General features: G+C 31.3%; 1 protein-coding gene across 1 annotated transcript in view; it reads left to right on the forward strand.

The window, feature by feature from the left end:
* LOC148614290 (uncharacterized) overlaps positions 1-19,586 on the forward strand; it is a 91,656-nt gene that overhangs the window by 21,374 nt on the left and 50,696 nt on the right. The window contains exons 26-47 of the mRNA XM_088588342.1: positions 229-555; positions 955-1,086; positions 1,695-1,718; positions 3,070-3,179; positions 3,728-4,088; positions 4,444-4,536; positions 4,728-4,930; positions 5,545-5,746; positions 6,293-6,343; positions 7,915-8,013; positions 9,240-9,371; positions 9,981-10,115; positions 10,609-10,833; positions 11,396-11,504; positions 12,181-12,252; positions 14,378-14,574; positions 15,379-15,477; positions 15,761-15,898; positions 16,199-16,425; positions 17,908-18,119; positions 18,413-18,570; positions 19,015-19,222. Coding sequence (XP_088444468.1) covers positions 229-555; positions 955-1,086; positions 1,695-1,718; positions 3,070-3,179; positions 3,728-4,088; positions 4,444-4,536; positions 4,728-4,930; positions 5,545-5,746; positions 6,293-6,343; positions 7,915-8,013; positions 9,240-9,371; positions 9,981-10,115; positions 10,609-10,833; positions 11,396-11,504; positions 12,181-12,252; positions 14,378-14,574; positions 15,379-15,477; positions 15,761-15,898; positions 16,199-16,425; positions 17,908-18,119; positions 18,413-18,570; positions 19,015-19,222 — 3,514 coding nt within the window. The remainder of the gene's footprint in view (positions 1-228; positions 556-954; positions 1,087-1,694; positions 1,719-3,069; positions 3,180-3,727; positions 4,089-4,443; positions 4,537-4,727; positions 4,931-5,544; positions 5,747-6,292; positions 6,344-7,914; positions 8,014-9,239; positions 9,372-9,980; positions 10,116-10,608; positions 10,834-11,395; positions 11,505-12,180; positions 12,253-14,377; positions 14,575-15,378; positions 15,478-15,760; positions 15,899-16,198; positions 16,426-17,907; positions 18,120-18,412; positions 18,571-19,014; positions 19,223-19,586) is intronic.

A 19,586-nucleotide genomic window follows, 5' to 3' on the forward strand; every position in this document is an offset into this window, starting at 1 on the left:
CGATAGAAATCACTCTATACAATGATAATCAAACAAGTGCACATTCTGTGAAAGTATTATTGTTTATTCACTACTATTTAACCTTGAAATTGCATGATGTGATTTATTATGTTCAATAAATTTGTTAAAGGGGAATGTCTCACATAATTGTAAACATTCAGTTTACTTTAGCAGATTGAAGTACAAAATACTTTGGCATTTTTATATAGCATTTGATTTTTTTTTCAGTCTTTCAATGTAGAAGTCCTTAGGTTCAGAAATGATTTTGATGGACAAGGTCCAATGGTACCAGGAATACCCCCAGCAGAAGCAGTCTCTCGTCTTGAATTTTTCCAACAGAGTTATGTTCTCTTTGATCTTAAAAGGAAGACACTGGACTCTGTATCTAAACTTTTTGGAATTGTGTGCAAACCTTTCACAGAGCTTGACAAGACAGGAGAGGAGTTACATTTGTTGAACCAGTTATATGGATTGTTCCAGAAATTCATCAGATTTGATACAAGGTTCAGGGACACTCTCTGGGCTGATGTTGACCTAGAGGCTGCTCATATTGAGGTATAGTGTTTTTTTATGTATCTCATGCACAATGAAAGACTAGGGATTATTTTAAATTCATGAGACCTTGAAAAAGGTTCATACATTTGTATGCCCTCAATTAGGCTCAGTTTTTCTTTGGAGCTGTGCATGGGAATGAATTAAAATTTGATATGCAGCTTCTGGCTATTGGTATCTTGGGTTGTACTATGTGTCTTGACCTCTGTTAACCACTTCTTTTGCATTTGTCTCTTTCTCACATAATGATTAAATTGTCTAATGTCATTTGTAGTTCTAGATGCATTTAAACGATAGATGCATTTGATTTCTTCAAATGTATAATGCTCAGATATATTGACCAAAATGTTAATAAATGTTACATGAAAGGGTATTGCTGAGATTTAATTTCTATATTTACAGGTTGAAGGTTATTGGGATGAATGTCTGGCTCTGCCCAGTAAACTGAAGGATAAGGATGCCTACAATGACCTAAAGAATTCATTACAGAACTATCTGGAGGTCTTCCCACTCCTTAAGGCCCTCAATTCTAAGGTATGAGGCAGATAACACTGTTATAGAATTTCACATCACACTTTATGTGTCAGTTAGCACATCAATACCTTCATTCTTATTCTACTGTTCACATTGAGTTACAATGTGTTATGAAAATATTAAGATGTATTATCTAGGGATATAGTTTTTTGGTATATCAAAATTCTTAGGTCTAAACAAATTGAGTTATATTCAATAATTTGTGTTTATTTTATTTAACCAAATCATAAAACTTTATAAGTAAGTGATAAAAACTCATTTAATAAATGGTAAACAGCTCATATTTAGTACAATGGAGATGTCATATTGTTATAAAACTTTCTTCAGAACAACCCGTATTCCTCACTGCTCTCTAAATACTTATGAGGTGTTTATGGCAGTAAAAAAATGTAAACTCATTTTGTGATAAGACCTGTTGTCAACACATGGTTAGGTTCTTTAGTACACATTGATGTTGTGTCAGGGTATGCACTCAACATCTTTCATTAAAAGTTCTGTTATGAAATCTTTTTTTTTTTAACAAAACTCCATCTTTGTTTGATAGTTTAGATAGTTGTATATTTGGTTAAATTATACTTGATTATCACAACAATGTCTACCTTGCACAGCGGGATGAGAAATATGATATAGCAGTAAGTATGTTGGTGTGTTTGACTGGTTTGTAATAACTTTAGGGTTTACTTGACTCATCTCTAAAGGTCAGAAACATATGTTTACAAAAACAAAAACAAATAGAAACATGTGATTAAACATTTATTTGGATGTTGTAGATTATTGTTTACTGGTCGACAATTTGAAAATATATAACTAATAAAGTTTTGTTTTATATGGGACCTTCGTCGTTCAAAATTATAGGAAAGGAACCAATTTAGAATTACCTTATCACATTTAAATGTTAGAGAATGTTCGACCTTTCTTTGGTATAATCAACACTGAAAATAAATATTTAAGTTAGTTTGGGGTGTAAAGATTAGGAAAATTGGTATTTAAATGATCTGCACTAATTTGATGATACTTATATGCATTTTTCTACATTCTGGTCTGGTTTTGCTACAAAATATCAATATCTTCTCAAGTTCTTTTCATACTTGTCTGTTTAGTAACAGTTGGGTTCCTGGTGTAGAGTTGTGTATTATAAAATGTTGTGCCCTGTTTCTTTGTAGCTGTTTAGTGTCTCATTCTAATGTTTGCAGTGAATTTTTAAAATAAGTCATCAAATTCCTCAGAGTAGAAAACATAAGAAGCATGATTTGTTACAATTTTTATAGCGCATACAATAATGATGTTCAGAGGATAGAGTTGGTCTTCCGTTGATTTAAAGACAACTACTTGATGTACAACTGGACAATTGTAAATGATATTTAAGCTTTCTATCATACACAGATTAAAATACCTATGGAATGATAGAGAGTTTACATCTTCTAAATTCTCTAGCTTACCGCTTAGGCAGTTCATCAGGTGATTGTTATTCAATCAAGAAAAGACAAACTCTATCCCCTGAACATCATCATTTATTGTGCTGTAATTAGTGGTACTACTGTAGCTGATTTTAAGCATGCTTTAATTTTTATCTAGATATTGAAAAAAATTTGTGTCTCCATAATACTGAAAACTTTAATGTTTTGTTTCTTAGTGTATAAACTTAGGACTTGTTTTTGGTTTGACAATAGTAAACCAAAGCAGTCTCCTGTAAACAGGAAATTTATGTACTGCTTTTTTTCTCTTGCGGTTTTCACAAACAGTTTGTTTACTCCCAGTCTTTAAAAAATGACTGTTATTCTTCATTTTGTGGTGTTATGTATGCTGTAGAAATTAACTGGTGAACAGTTTGTCTGATAATTACTCAGTATATTTTCTGAAGAATATTTTATGCATTTCATAAATCATTCTGACTATTTATTTAATAAGTTTTGAAAAATAATCCTGATTGACGATTTGTAGTTTTGAAATCATTCAAGAATTTGTTTACTCTGATATTTTCAGGAAATAAGAAATCGTCACTGGTCAAGAGTGATGTTTGTCACACACAGTCAGTTCCCATTAGAAGCCAATGTGTTCAAATTACATCATTTGATAGATATAGGACTAATCAAGTGAGTAAAATTTATCAAGATTATATGTAATTACCTTTTTAATTAAACCTGAAACATTTTTTAATAAATCATGTGATTTGAAGTCCCAGGTTCTATGCTATTTTAACCAGCTTGTCTATACCAAAGAAAAGTGTATGATCTAGAAGTGGTTAAGGATGAAATAGACTGTATCGCTGAGGTTTTTTTTTAAAAAACCATGCTTACGTATAGATATTTATCAAAACCTGAAATGAAGTCCACATCATACTGAAAAAAATCATAATGAAAAAATAAATGTAATGAGATAATGTGAATACCTATAGGGCTATATGACTTGTTTTGTCTGGTTTATATCTGCATTAGTTTTTTTGGGTAGTTTGTTGCTCTAATTATTTAGCTAAATGCCAGTACCAAGTCAGGACCATTGTGTTGCTTTTCCAACTTTCTGGTTTCTGCCCTGATATTGCCATTTGTTATATAGACTTAACTTTTAGGCTATTCCTTTTTAACTGCTGCCTAGATTTTATCACTTCTGTAATTTTGTTATTACCCTTTATTTCTTTATACAGGCATAAATCAGAAATAGAGGAGATCTGCCATGGAGCAGCCAGAGAACTAGAATTAGAGATCAAAATGAAGGTCACTGAGGAAGAATGGACCGAACAGGTTCTGGCTTTTGAACATTACAAGAAACGAGGTCCAATGTACCTTGACAAGGCCTTTACTGAAAGGTTGTTGGAACAACTTGAGGACTCACAAGCCCTCTTGGCTAACATGTTAACCTCTAAATATATTGCTCCTCTGAGGACAGAGACCGCCTCTCTAGCTGTCAAGTTAAAGGAGGTTGCTGAGGTTTTAGAACTGTGGTTAGAGGTTCAGGACTTGTGGCAATATTTAGAGGCAGTCTTCTCCAATGCTCAAGCTGCTAGAGTAAGTTTTAACTTGATGCATGTTTTATGTCCCTGCCTTTAGTATGTTTAGAGATCTGGCAAGGCATTGAATTTTTAAGCAGTGCTACATATTTTTATAAAAAATCTGTTTTTCATAAGGATGATGTGGCACTTTTTTCTTACAGTAAAACAATTCGAGTTAAGAATCATAAGCTGATTGTTTTAAAAAAAAGTTAAAATTTAATTCTGAATATACATGATATATGCCAGACAATGCAAAATTAAGGCAGTTTTAGTTCATATCTGTTAAATGTGCAAATTTTGAGGGTCATGGAAATTTCTAAAGAATTATTTTTTTCTTAGAACTGTGCTTTAAGAAGTATTTATTTTTGTAGGAACTACCACAAGAAGCCAAGAGATTTGCTAGAGTTGACAAGACTTGGATGAAACTCATGAAGAAAGCATTTGATACTAGAAATGTACTACAGGTAGATAATTATTTTTTTTAACCATGTTTTGTATTTTTAGTGTAATTGAAAAAAGTATGTTTATGTAAGACATGTTTTTTATCTCCTTATGAATCCTCCCACCAATTTCTTATTTATTTCCGTTTATTCTTGCATTAATGAATTTTTATTATCTATATCTCCATGACTATCTAACAAATATTGTTTTTCAGTGTTGCCATGGTGGAGGTGAAGGGTCAAAGGTCTTACACTACAAGATAATTTATGATGAACTGGAGATATGTTTCAAGTCACTGATGGTATATTTAGACAACAAGAGGAGAGCATTCCCTAGGTTCTACTTTGTGTCTGATCCTATACTTCTATCTATACTTAGTAGACCTGCTGATATGGAGTCTGTAAGACCACATCTTAGGTATGTACATTAAAATCATTCAATGGTAATAACTATCTTAGGTTTTATAGAGTGTCAGGGGTCGGTTTCACACAAAAAAAAAAATAAATAAAATAAATCGAGATTTTCCTCAACTCAGATATCAACCAATGAAATCACTTGAAATGGAAGATTTGAGAACAAATTTCAAATATTTGAAGAAAATTTCATTTTGAGATTTTTTTATGAATTGGACCCAGATCTTATACTTTCCATTGGTTCTCTTCCTACTTTGTCTGTTCAAAGTATACTTAATGATTTAAAGATTGTAAGACCTTACCTGAGATTTGTCAGATATTACATCAATCAAAATCATTGAAAATGAAGTACATTTAATTTATATAAGTAAACTGTAACACACTAAGGTAAGCTGCTTTATGTTGAGTCATTTTTTTACATTGTCTAAGTCTAATTAAGTTGAGTTTCTTTTTTTTTTAATATTTTTGCCTAAATTTGTAGATTTTTGTGATTATCTTTTCAGCAACTGGGAACAACCAATTATTGAAAATTAATGATGTGACCTGACTATGAAAGCAATATTTTGTATCCCTCATTACTTGGACTTTAACAGTACATACATATTTCTCCTATTTCAGATCATTGTACAGTGCAATAACTGATGTCAGGTTGGAGGAATCCAACCCTCCTGAAGATGAATTTCCCACTGATGAGATTGGCTTTGGTAAATCATCTGATGGACACAGAACAGGGACTGGTTCTCGTGGTAAATCTATGCTGTCTCCTAGTCTCCGCAGCACCACACCACCAAAGATTGACAAGAGGCTGACAGAACATTATGTAAGTTTAGAAATAAATTAATGTGTAGTTACATGTGTTAGCAGTAACTTATTGGGTGTGATGTATAATCTTCTAGATTGTTAGGGATTATAATCAGTTCTTAGGGTTTGTTTCATTTTAGAAGTTAATATCATTGCAAGGTCAAATTGGCTGATATTTTTTAAGCTTATCTTTTTCTATTCTAAATTTTAATATTTCCTTACCAGTTTTTATTGAAAGAAGAACCTGCTATATTTGAAAAAAAAAAAAAAAACCTCAGAACTTATCTCCCTTGTAATGACAATTGAAAGTAATTGATTTTTCCCCAGTTTTATGGAAAAAAAATCTGAAAAAGTACTATTAAAGTAAGTTTGATCTGCCTTAAATCTTTTTTTACATTTCAAAAACTTGGGTGCAATAAAATGAAATTGATAATATTTAAGAATTGATTTAGTACCAGGTGAAGAATTTTTAAAGTTTTTTGTTTCTTATTAACTTTAGATGGTCTAAACTAAAAATTTGATGTTGTAATAGATAATAACTTTACGGTATGAACTTTATGATTAGAATAAGCATGGTGATGATTCTGGTCATGTGACCAGTGCGGAGACCAAGAAGGTATATGTTTGTTGTATTCTCGTTCATTTGGTTCACTTATTGATATGTGGTCATGATATATGATTGTTGTTACTTCAATCAAAATGGTATATATATTTATCACTTTGAAAAATATCAATTGAAGCACTGACACACTGTCAGCTTTCACCCTTCAAATGGTAATATTTGTGTGTAGTTACTAGAGTACTTACTTTGAAAGACTTATTTTTTTGTGGGATACCAACTTTTCTGGTTGTTGTTTGGTCAAAGCATATATATTCCAATGCCCAATGAAATGTAACTAAGATGCTGAGATAAGTCAAAAGTTTTAAAGTTCCATCAATTTACCAAAATTTTAGACAAATCTTAAAAAAGTGATATCCATGCAAATGAGAACTTTACAATTTAGAAAAAGGAGTAAATTACACAAAAAAAAATCTATATTTTCTTTATAATGAAGCCTGTTTTAACACACATATTTTGTTTAAATCATTGGTTGCAAGATATCAAAAAAATTGGCAGAAACATTGTAAAATGAGAATGACAAATCTATTTGTAAATGGAGTTTAGTCTGGTTTCTTTTTAATTCTTTTGTTCCTTGTTTATATTCCATTCAGTGCATTAAGTTACATATTTTACAGGGATACTATTTTTGCTTTTTCTGACACTTAAAATATCCACATAGGTACAAAATCAAAGCATTTACAATTTTTGTTTTTTATTTTGATTTCAGGGATATAGGGTATATACATTTTGTGTTTGGAAGCAGTGCACTTTAGTTTGTTTTGAAATTTGCTGCATCAAGTCACTAAAAAAGAGAAAAAACCTAAATCTTATAAACAACTATTTTATGTAACTTTTATAATGTTATTAAAATGAAAAATTCTCTAATATTGAATTTGGTGTGTTATTTCCCTGCAAGTAACCCATATAAACTGAGAGCTTTAAATGTTTTTTCCCTATCAACTAAATTTATACAGACTATGCATTTTTCCATTTTCAATTCTAAAAGTTTTTAGGAAAAGTGCATAGACATACCTTTCAAATGTGAAGTGATGTTTTCTACTTAATGATATCTTTGTCTTTGAAGATTTTGATAAAGAAATGAAACGAATACATTTTGATTTTTTTCTAGTTTGTTTTATTATTGCTTTTATCACATTATTTTTGCTGTAGATGTTTAATTAATCATGTTTTTTCAGCATCACAGTGTAGCAGTATTTTCATTCTTACATTTCCATTAACATTAAACTATATTTTTTCTGTTTTACCTTGCAGTTCTTTGAAAATATTGAAACAGTAAATAATTTAAGAGGAGAAGGCATTATTAAGAATAGTTTTAATGGGCTTCATAGGGTATAGGAAAGATTCAGTGCATGTTTTAGCTAGAGAAATTTTAGTGAATGGGGGTATGCATGAAAGAGTTTGCTTGTAGTGGTCCTTAGTTCCCAAGTTGATTAAATAGCAAATTATTTTCCTCAGAACAAATCTTAGAAGAAAGGGCTACAAAATCAGAAATTGTTCAGTTAAGCTTTTGCTTTTAATATGTTTGCAACTTATTGATAAGTGTTATAAATCTTTCAATTTATAAGTCAAGCAAAAAGAAAGATCGGGCAGTGTCAAAGGTCAAAGTTGGAAGTGAATCAACCACAAGGACTAAGAGCACAAAAAGTTGTGTTAAAAATATAATGGTATTACTCACACAATTCAATGTTTCTGTTGGTTTTTGATTAGTTGTTTTTCCATGCTTTTTTTGTTGGTTGAAAATTGATTTAAACATATTCATGTACATGTAATTTTGACTATTGCATGTACTTACTGCTATTTGTTCTTGGTGATTTTTAAGTTCTTCTCTATTTGTTTTTGGTTAGTTAGATCATAAGAAAATCAGATGGGGACATGTTATCAGTTTTGTGTGTATGTTATGTTGTAGTTAAGCTTTTTGGAGCTATAAGCAAGGAGGGGAAATCTCAATTTTTTATGAAGTTAATTCAAATTATTCAAGAATTAATTATTTTGATATCCCTGCATGACAAGTTTTGGGTGTATATTTAGTTCTCATGCCTATATTTCGTTGTCTGTCTGACCTTTTGTTCATCAATTTATTGATGACCCCCACCAAATCTCACTAATTTTCCACACAGCGCTATTGACCATGAAATACTGAACAAGTTCGATTTTGGTGTTTATTGCTTTACCATTCAGGAGTTATGGGCTTTTCTACTTGAAAATGTTTAATGCAAGAGTTCTATGACTACCCAATGTACTCTATAACTTGCAAAGCTTAAGTAGGTAGACCTAGGGTAAGGGACATAACTCTTGAAATCAGTGATTTGTTTGTATCATATTCAATTTCACTAAAGCCTGTCAAGCTTCCATTTGAAACAGAATGAAATCAGTCATAGTTACTTTGATGTTTACATGAGATTGATGTAAAATGGTGAATACAAATGTTCCAATGATTTGTAAGAGTTATGTCTCTTATCTTATGTCTACCTCCTTAAGCAGTTAAGATATTGCAGTTGAACGTAACAAAACTTGTTGTAATGCTTAATAAATGAGTCGTACATAAATTAATAATAGATAAAAAAAATAGTAGAAAAACCGTAAGTTTCTAACATGGTGAAAGTGTGATTTCATAATTGACATTCATCATAAAGACTTGTACAATTTAACAAAGAGTAGAAAAACTTATACATGTATTCATTTATGACTTAACCCTTTGCTTTGATTGTTCATTTACACAGGGTAAAACAGTATTTTATACAAATTTTGCAAACTGTCATCCTTATAGATAGTAATCTTTTTGTACTTAATTAAATAAGACATGCAGAATTTTTGTAGTGTCATTTAACATAACTGATAATTTTAGAAATAAGTGGAAAATTTTGAACATTTGACTGGTGATGTTTTGCAGAGCATGAACCCTAGTGTATTACAGCATGGTCCTTCATACCTGCCTTCAGAAGGAATTGTTGAGGATGTTATATTGTATGAAGCTACAGCAATCTCTAGCTCTGATGGGGAAACTATTGCCCTTAAAGATAAGGTTTGTAACATAATCATAACAGGTAAACAATTTGTATTTATAAGCATAATGTAATAAACTTCTTCTGACTATAAACTGTTGTTTACAAACTGTGCTATGTAATTAACTTCTTTCGTTTGGTAATACAACGTAATCATATTGGTTTCAAGTTTCTGCTATTTTTAAACCATTTTTGAAATATCAGGCATTTATACTGTAATTCATTAGATAGGAAATTATTTCCAGCATTTGGTTTTAGTTTCATTAAAGTACTCTACTTTGTACCTTGATATACCTGTAAATTTTCCGTTTTGTGTTCCTGTCTTTTAAGGGACTTATTTTGGCATATCAGTGTCTGTCCATCCATCTGTGTAAATATTTTACAATAACTCATTAACATAATTAGCAACTTCAATAACTTTATAGTGGAATGTGAGTCTTCATAAACAATAGCTCTTTTCAATTTTTTTTTCATTTTTCTCCCTATTTGTTGTTTCTTATTTATTTAATGGACTTTGAACACTCAAAAATGGGATTGGCTTATCATGTGTTTTGGCACTACTAATTATATACGGGCTACTTGTCCTGTAAAAAGGTTAACTCATTAAGTTTGTGTTCTCCATATTTTAGGTGATATTATCAGATGGAGTAGAAGTTTGGTTACAGTCTCTGAGTGAATCAGCAGCGAAGACAATAAGAGAAATGAACATCCAGATCATACAAGACTGTAATACAGGTGTTGTCATGGATGAATGGCCTTCAAAGGTAAATCTCAGTCATCACAATGAGTGAGTACTAATGAAAAATACAGGATATTTTGCTCAAATATCGGCAAAAAATACTGAAACATCAAAACAGGACAATTCAGAGATATCAGAATCTAAAGACACGGTCAAAACATGAGACAATGCACATACACAATGTAGACTACAGAATAAAAATTAATTACATTTAATTACATTTACTTAAGAAATGAAAAAGAAGACAGCACATAACTCCCACAAAGAAAGATATCATGAATAATACATTACTTCTTATATGTTGCAGTGTAGATTTTCACTTCTCTCAATATAACATTTACATTTACATTTGTCAGAAATAATTGTCACAACTGTAGTAGATCATATAAATCATACAATATTGTTTCTTATTTGTTAAAAAGGCATTGAAAAGTTTACTTACCTAATGAAATAAATTTCTTTTGTATTCTAAGAAAAAGAACGAAATAATGATGATCAATGTGATTACTAATTTACAGTATCCAGCTCAAGTGTGTAAGATGGGTATGTTGTATTTCTGGACCAAAGAGTGTGAAAATGGTATCTTAGAAATCAAGTATGACAGAAAGGCATTGTACGGGGCATTGAAGAGGTACTCAATACATACCTCTAAACTAACCTCAGTTCTGTCAAGAGGTGCTTGGAGGACGATAGAGGAACCAATGTTACCTGTTCATAAGTCCAGACTTGAGTGTATGATTGCTGTAAGTTTGTTTGACTAATTTTGACTACATATAGTTTAAATATTGATTGTCATTCACATAATAGCAAGTTATTGTGAAATGTTATGATATAATACTAATGTAAGACTTAGATATTGGTCTTCATGATATTGAAAATAAAAAAAAGATTGCATGAACTGAACATACTAAACAACGAAACAACAAATTAGGAATGCATATGTAGTAATTTTTGCATTTCTGGATTTGTCTTCTCTTGAATTCTCATAACATATAACTTTCAAGGCTTATTAATGAATATTGCCAATTGCAGCAATTTAAAGAAGATCAAAATGATGAATTATACCCCACTCTAATGAGTGGGTGCTATATTGGCATTACCATGTCCATCCCAACTAAATTGCTATTTCGACTCCAAATGGATGGATTGATTTTTAATTTGGTGTATGGTTTAATATAGAGGGGCATATGTGGTAAGCCATTTTGGTTGCTCTCCGATATCAACTTCCTGTAAGGATTGGGGTATGGCTATGAAATATCCTGTATAAGACTATTGAACTTAATTTTCTCAAACATCCATTAACAGCAATCCCTTTACCTAAGAGATGTGTTAGACAACATGTGCAGTAGGAAGTTACGAGAGGCAACTGACTTTGAATGGAGGAGGAGTGTCAGGTGTTACTTCCATCCTGTTGGTATGTACATGTCATTTTCTAGATCATGCTACAACCAAACTCACAATTTCATTGCTTTTTTTTCAAGTTTGGATCCAAAATTTGACAGAAATGTCACCCCAAAAAAAAACGGTTCAGAATGCTTCGATCAAATCATTCACATGGATGAGCTTTGATTGGTTACTTGATAGATCATAAGGTCTGCTAGGTTGGAAATTCATACCCATAAACATTTCTTTAGTTTTGCTTAAAATGAAAAAAAAATAATTATAAATTTGTGTACTTTGTGTATTTAATGACAACATCTTGGATTTAATCAATCACATAGCAATTTTTATCCCGGGGCTTTGATAAAATAAAGGGTATTTGAAAATGTCTTCTTATCAAATTTGAATCAATAATTAGATCAATATCAATAGAAGAAATAAGGATAAATTCCAGTATTTAAGAAGTGATAATTTTTTTTATAAAACATAGTCCTATATCTGAAATTAGAAAAAAAAGAAAAATGACCTGTTTCCAGTAACTTTAATTTCTAGATTTAGCTTATTCTCACTGCTGTTAGAAGCATAAAAAAACATTTAGTAGGTCAAGGCTTATAAGAGTAATCAGTGAGGATGTTTTTACTAAATTCACTCGCACCATAGCCTTAAATTCACAATAGCTTTAATGAATACTGTTCATTGACTAAATGTAGCTGCAGAGGTTGAGGAAAGGTCAACTGCTGAGGAAACAGCCAGCCAGGCTAGTTTGACAGATTTACGAATACGTAAGGAGGCACCTACGGGTGGATGGATATACATTACTCTCTTGCTTATTTTATTTGAACAAATGTTTAGTTCTTCTCTTCATAATAGGAATGTTGCCACAGTAGTAGTTAGCAAACATTGAACAATAAATCAGCTTATTTTGCTTGTATTTAGGTACACTTAGCACTGCAGCCTTCTGTTATGTTGCCATCCATCAATCCTGGATTCACCAATTGTTGTCTCTGCTTTTTGCATCCACATTGTCAGCATTAGTAGCATTGTACTTCTTATTTATTTATTTGACTTCTTTTGGTGTATTTAAAAACAAACTTATTTATTTATTGTTACAATCTTGTAACTTGAGGTTCTACTAATTTCTTGTTTACACCACTTACTGAATTAAAAAAAAGGAAAGTCTTCAGACTATGATTAATTTATTATTAAAAAAATTGATATGCTTATCTGTTTAAGGATAGACCTAGGGTAAGGGACATAACTCTTGAAATCAGTGATGTGTTTGTATCATATTCAATTTCACCAAAGCCTATCAAGCTTTCATTTGAAACAGATTGAAATCAGTCCAAGTTATTTTGATGTTTACATGAAATTGATGCTAAATGCTAAATTTACTTTCCAATGATTTGTAAGAGTTGTGTCCCTTACCTTAGGTCTACCTCCTTAAGCCATGAATCTTTAAGTTGAACTATTAAAGTGGAAATTTGCACTCTGTCTTAATCCATTTTACATTTTCATGTTTCTTAATCCATTTTACATATTTATGTTTCTTAAGCCATTTTACGTATTCATGTTTGATATTGGTAATTGGCATACCCAGTGTATCTTCATTAAACACTGTCATTGAGTTTGATTCAGATTCAAGACAAGTGTGGGTTTCATAAAGAACCTCAAATTGACATTTTTCTCAAATCTTTCTTAACTCATATTTTGATCAATCAGGTCACTTAAAATTGAAGATTTGAGGCAAAACTCAGGATTTGAGGAAAATTTCAACTTAATATCTTTGTATGTGATATAGGCAAAAGATCAATTTTTAAAATTTGCAAAATTTAATGTGGTATCATCAAAGTTTGGTCTATTCATCATTTTATCATAATTCATATTTGTCGTCTGCTTCAACAAAATGAAAAGACTTGATATTGGCCATTCTCTGTCTTTCTGTCTGCCTGTCTATCACTGGTACTTTGCAGACTGAACTTCTGTTAGATTGCCTTAAAGATTATGTGAAAATTTTGTATGGTGGAAAATTTTAATTTAGGGGTAGCACCAACATTATACAGACACATGCACATCATAGAGTTTCATTACAAGAATTACTGAATTATAGTTCTTATGTCATTTTGTCACAAAATTCCTTATTCTATGAAAGCTAGCTTTCTAAGATGTTGACACATCTTTGAGCATAAATATATTAGGGTATTTTTTTTTTGGCTAAAACAAATATATTTTACAGTTTAAATTAATTGACTACTGGATATCATTTCATTGATAGGCTCCTGTGGTTCGATTATCTTATTCATTTACATGTTGATGTATTGACTTGCAACTCATTTTTAAAATCCAAAATCATTCCACATACAATTAATTAATCTTTATTTTACTGATAAAAACAATTTTTATTTGAGACTTGCAAATATAGCGTGGAGAACCATCTTTTAAACCTTATATTTTAGCCTTTTAGAACTTTAAATTTGCTTACTATTTTATTTTCTAGAACAAGACTTTAAGTAAATGCTTTAAATCATTACTTTTTGTTTATTTTAGTATTTTAAACAGGAATAAGTTTCCTGATTTTCATAACACTAGCCATATATTCAAATTGACAACTCCTATTGAGAAATTTCTATCCTGCAGTAGGTTTTCAATAGCCATTTATTTCTATGTAGTCATGTTTTAAATTATTGTGAGTTTATTCAGTCTATTAAAATTTATTTACTGTATAATAGAATTGAATTTCACAATCTGTATGAACTATTTGGAAATGAAAACTTCTGAGACATCATTTTATGTACTCTAATTAAACTTAATTTTTTTAGTAGACTATAATTGAGGCGTTACATCTCTAAACCAGTATTGATGAAATTTATGTTTTGTAATTGCCTGAAATGAGTGCATTGATTTTTACAGAGGAAGAACATGAGCCATTGATCTGGATTCTAGACACATGTTACCATTACTGTAATGAGTTCTACGGGGCTGAGCCTGGTGTTGCTTTGACTCCTGTCACAGAGAGATGTTTCCTTACGATGTCTCAGGCTCTCAATAATGTTCAGGGCAGCCATCTTGTTGGACCAGGTGGTGTAGGAAAAACAGAAACTGTCAAGGTAATTCATGTGATTTACTCAGTATTAATGAGGTATTAATAGTGAGCTGTAGAAACAGGATCAGATATGGTGAAATCCAACAATTGCACATGTGTATTACCTGAATACAAAAAAAATTAGATACTATCAGAGATCACCGAGGTTCTTCAGCAATTGTAAACGCACCTTTACACAAGTTCTGGAAGACCCTGACAACAAAAGTTATAAGAATGATGATACTTCTTAAAAAAAACAACTAAAAAATACAATAATGACACCTAGACATATTAATGACTGACATCTCCTGACTGCTGACAGGCACATGTCTATGGTGGGGTTATACTAATGTGATATATAAGCACATTGTTGGTGGGTTTGAATACCTTACAGCAGGAGTAATTTTCTTTTTGTTTTTTTTGTTTTTTTTTGGGGGGGGATTTTGATTTTCAAAATCCAGATTTCCTGCTTGGATACTCTATTATTCTGTATACTTATTTCCAATTTTGTCAATTTCTGTTTGAGTTTCTTGATGGCTGTATTGTACAAAGTATTCTAAGTATCAATCAAGTATTTACATAAACCAAAACCTTTACATTGTCTTGCAAACAGAGTTTAATGGTAACAGATAATTTGAACAGAGTTTGGGGGTATCAGAACATAGAACCATGCAGAATAACAATACAAAATTATATTCTATTATCCAAAGTTACTATGTATAAAAACTGCTGTTTTCCATACTATATATTGTCTCCTTAATTAGTTGAGTTATATTGACATAATGTTGATGAATTGTTTGAATTTCATTTTGTTTTCTTTTATTTTCAGGGACTAGCTAATTTGTTAGGAAAATTTTTGATGTTGGCTCAGTGCTCACCAGAGAGCAATACAAGTGGAATGGGCAAGATTGTCCAAGGGACTGCAATGGTAGGAATTCATTTCAAATAGGGCTAACTGCTTAAATATTAGTTCAAAATACAAAATAGCTAATAAGAAATTAGTTTTCTACTGTTCTACAAATTTCAATACTTGCAATAAACATACTTTTTTATTGAATATAGAACAACAAGAGTAAAACAGGTGTATATTGTAATGAACTAAATTGATTTAGAAAAAAATATGCTGTGTCCTTAAACATTTTATATCATTGACAATTGCAATGATTTAGAACTATAACTATTGTTCATTTTTACAAATATTGAATTTTCAGGAAGGATGTTGGGCATGTTTTGATGAAGCACAGACCCTCAACAACCTGTCCATGTCTGTAGTATTAGACTTTGTCACCTCAGTTTTAACAGCTCTTAAAGCCAGACATAGCTATGCTTCTCTCAGCAATGGTCAAGAGGTTAGTTAAAGTTCTCTAGTGAAAACATTCTTGGCTTGCACAAGTTATAAGAGGGAATAACAAAACTGTATCTGATATATTAGACTGTTTTTGTGTGTTAAATAAAAAAGATAGGGGATCTCTAGGTATCAAGGTACAATGTGAAGAAAAACTGTAACAATATTGAAAAAAAAATGAAAGAAAAATTCGATTGAATAAACATCTTGATATAAAAAAATACATTAAGTTTGAAGTATAAGAAAAAAGAAGTCCTTAAAGAATACTGAATTGTTTATATTCCTTATTTGCATCCTATTTCAGATCACTTTGAAGAAAGGCCTAGCCCTTCACATGACCTCTAACCCAGCTGCACAACCTCCATCATGTAGAATGCCAAATTATGTGGCTGCTATATTTAGAACTGTTTCTCTGATTAAACCAGATCATTGTCTTGTGTTGAAGGCCAAATGTGCCTCACATGGATTTAAAGTACCAAATATTCTTGGAGTCCGGCTGAAGACATTGTCAGATCTTACCATTAACCAGCTGTAAGTATTATTTTAGATAGCCCCAGGATTTTTTCCAGGATTTTGAAAGCTTCAGTCACTTTCGTGTGAGAAAATGAGGACCATTTTTATGTTGCTTTTTGTTTTTAAGTTCGGTAGTATTTGCATCTGACATAAGATATTTTAGAATCATCTGTTATTTACAGCACTGTGTAAAGACATGAAATAAATCATAAATGTGCATGTACATTGCATATGAATAAAGCACAAATTGTTTTCATTGTTATGCAAGCATGTTTTCCAGAGAATCCAAATAGGATGCCTGAGATTTAATTTAAAAAGGAAACTCCCCAACTTTTAAGAATCATCAAAAATAGAAATCCCTTTACACTTTTATACATTAATTAAGGGCATACGTCTCAGCATAATTATAAATATATTTCAAATAATAAAAAAAAAGGTATTTTCTGCATTGCCACCCTTTGTAGAAACACAAAAATACATCAAGCACAATGTAAATATGGAAGTGCCTTAACTTGCACCAGTGCTACATTGGACAGATATAAATATATTCAAATAGGTTTTTCCCTATTGTTGCCTCATGAGATTCTATTTTTAGCACAATTTTCAACTGTGCTTTTGGGATCCAGACTGAGTTGATGATAAATTTATGTCATTATTTTTCAGTCATATAAATTTAGTATTGGTCCCTCAGGAATTAATTGATGGCATAAATGATATTTTCGAGATCGTAAATAGTGCTAACATACAACTACAAATTGTAGTGACCAAATTACCTACATTTGGTTTACGCTCAAGTTTGATGTACAAAAAATGATAACTTTTTATGTCATTTTGATACAAAGTTAATGAGAAGTAAAGGAATTTTGCCAGCTGCAATTGTCACCGGCATTTGAACTTTCATGCTTGAGTGCTCATGAAATTGACATTTATGCCACGTGCCTGATTAGTGTAATTGGCAAATTAGGTGATTGTTTACACATTTTGACACCTGTTGAGAGTTGTAATTAGCTTGGGGTAATAATATTGTCACTTTTGCCAATTGAACCAATGTTGGGCTTACAGCTCTAAATGTTTTTTGTACTTTCGAAGATTTCAAGTGATGAAATGAGACTAGATTATTTTTGTCATTCTGAAAAGTCTTTCGTCATTGGCAAAATTACGAGCACTAGAAAAATCACTGGCTAGCCCTTGCCTTAAAGGGGAGATCTATCAGCTTGACATTTCCATAGTAAAGGCATTTGTTTCTGTATGTAAGAATATTAAATAAATTTCAATTATTGTAGAAAAGATGTATACAGTCATGGTGTTTATCAAGTAATTAAGTAATGGATGACCTAAGGGAAATCCACACCCACTGTTTACATTAATGAATACCAAAATGTCAAATCTCTTAAAGATACCCCAAAAGAATGCGGAATATGTGGCATATATGCCCAATGAATGTTTTCTTTGACTGCCCAATAAATGTGTACATATTACATTAATGTTCAATTTTTACAGACCACCAGAAGTCCACCATCTCTTTGGCATTGCTACATGGACTGGTGTCTTGAAGAAAGCTGCCATGAAGAAGAGAACCATCAAAGATGATAAGTTTGTAGACAAAATGGATGCCAGGAGAGATGAGACATCTCGATCTGAGAGCCAGGCATCAGATAATGTTGCTCAACTTAAGACAGGAAATATCATGAATCCTCAAACCAGTGTTACATGTAAATATGCATTTTGTTTCAATATTAATCAAAGAATATTAGATAAACAGCTAACTTCAATATTGATGAAATTTACTAAGCCTTAAATTGCTACTTAAATTGAGGTATTTGGAAAAAAGTGATATTGAAGTGCAAACAATAAATACCTGAAATATTTGATACATGGTAAGGTGTATAATTGAGGCTTTAAGATTGTACACATTGAATACAAACAATTTACAGGGAGAAATACAGCCAGGTTTGAAGCAAGCAATTTAAAAAAAATGTTGACTATTTGTTTCTTTTATTTTCAGTGGCAGCCCCAAGTTCTATTAAGATGGGAGGAACAACACTAACAGCTGGAACCAGGAAGATGGGAACACCTAATCCTATGACTCTAGCTGCCAAGATGGAGCATGCTTTAGTTTGTCAGACAATCAAAGAAGTTATCTGTCCCAGAATGACTGAAGAGGTAGGAGTAACTAAAAAAATTCTGTTTATTATATATTTGTCTTTTATTTTATGAATTACTTTCACAATAAAGGTGAATTCATCAACAACAAAAAAGAAAAACATTGTATTAAAAGCCATATGTAAGTATTACTGCCATTTTGTATTCAATTAAAAGAAGGACATTATTTATTCTTTACTTTTACAACAGTCCCAAGTAGATTTTTTGTGGCCATCTTAAGATGCAATTTTATTTTTGTTTACTTGAAACTCTTAATTCACTTTTTTTCAGAAGTATTACCTTTAAATAATTTTGCAACAATGACTACATATACAGTAGGTCTGACTGTAACTAGTATAATTATTGCAAATATTGTTGTATATAAGCCTCACAAATTTGTTTTTTTTATCATTGCAAACATTGTTTTATTGAAAAAAAAAACTCACAAATTTGTTATCCTTGCAGAATAACAAAGTCTTTAAGAACATACTAGATGACGTTTTCACTGGTCTACCTGATGCTCCACCACCAAAGAACACTTTCTCAGCCAGATCACGTGGCATGGATGTGGAGCTAGCACTCAAACAGAAAGCAGTAGAAAAAGGGTTATCTGCCCATGAACCCTGGATCAGCCGTTGTAAACAGCTGTATGAGACATCACAGGTCTATCATGGTAAGATTTGCCTAGTCCTGTAGTGAAGGGAAATGGAAACTATTTGTAGGTGTTGGCTTCTAAGTTTGTACATTCAGAAATTGCTCAATAGAAAAACCAATCCATATTCTTCAAGAATAGAATTGTATTGCTGTAAATTTTCTACTTTGACTCAATCAGTTAAATGAGTATGGCTATCCTACAAGAATAAGGGTCTTAGAATATTATAAAACATTTTAATTTTATTTGTCATGAATTAGAGAGCATGTATCAGGTAGAATGGCTATTTAGGTGTTTTCTGCTTAGCTAGGACTACCTGTGATGTGGCAGAGTAATTTTGATTATCCTCTAATTAGGAAATGTTGTATTTTGATAAATGATATGA

This window comes from Perna viridis, chromosome 6 (assembly GCF_037379345.1).
Source record: "Perna viridis isolate PV_CMFRI_1.1 ecotype Kerala chromosome 6, ASM3737934v1, whole genome shotgun sequence".
Lineage (NCBI taxonomy): Eukaryota > Metazoa > Mollusca > Bivalvia > Mytilida > Mytilidae > Perna > Perna viridis.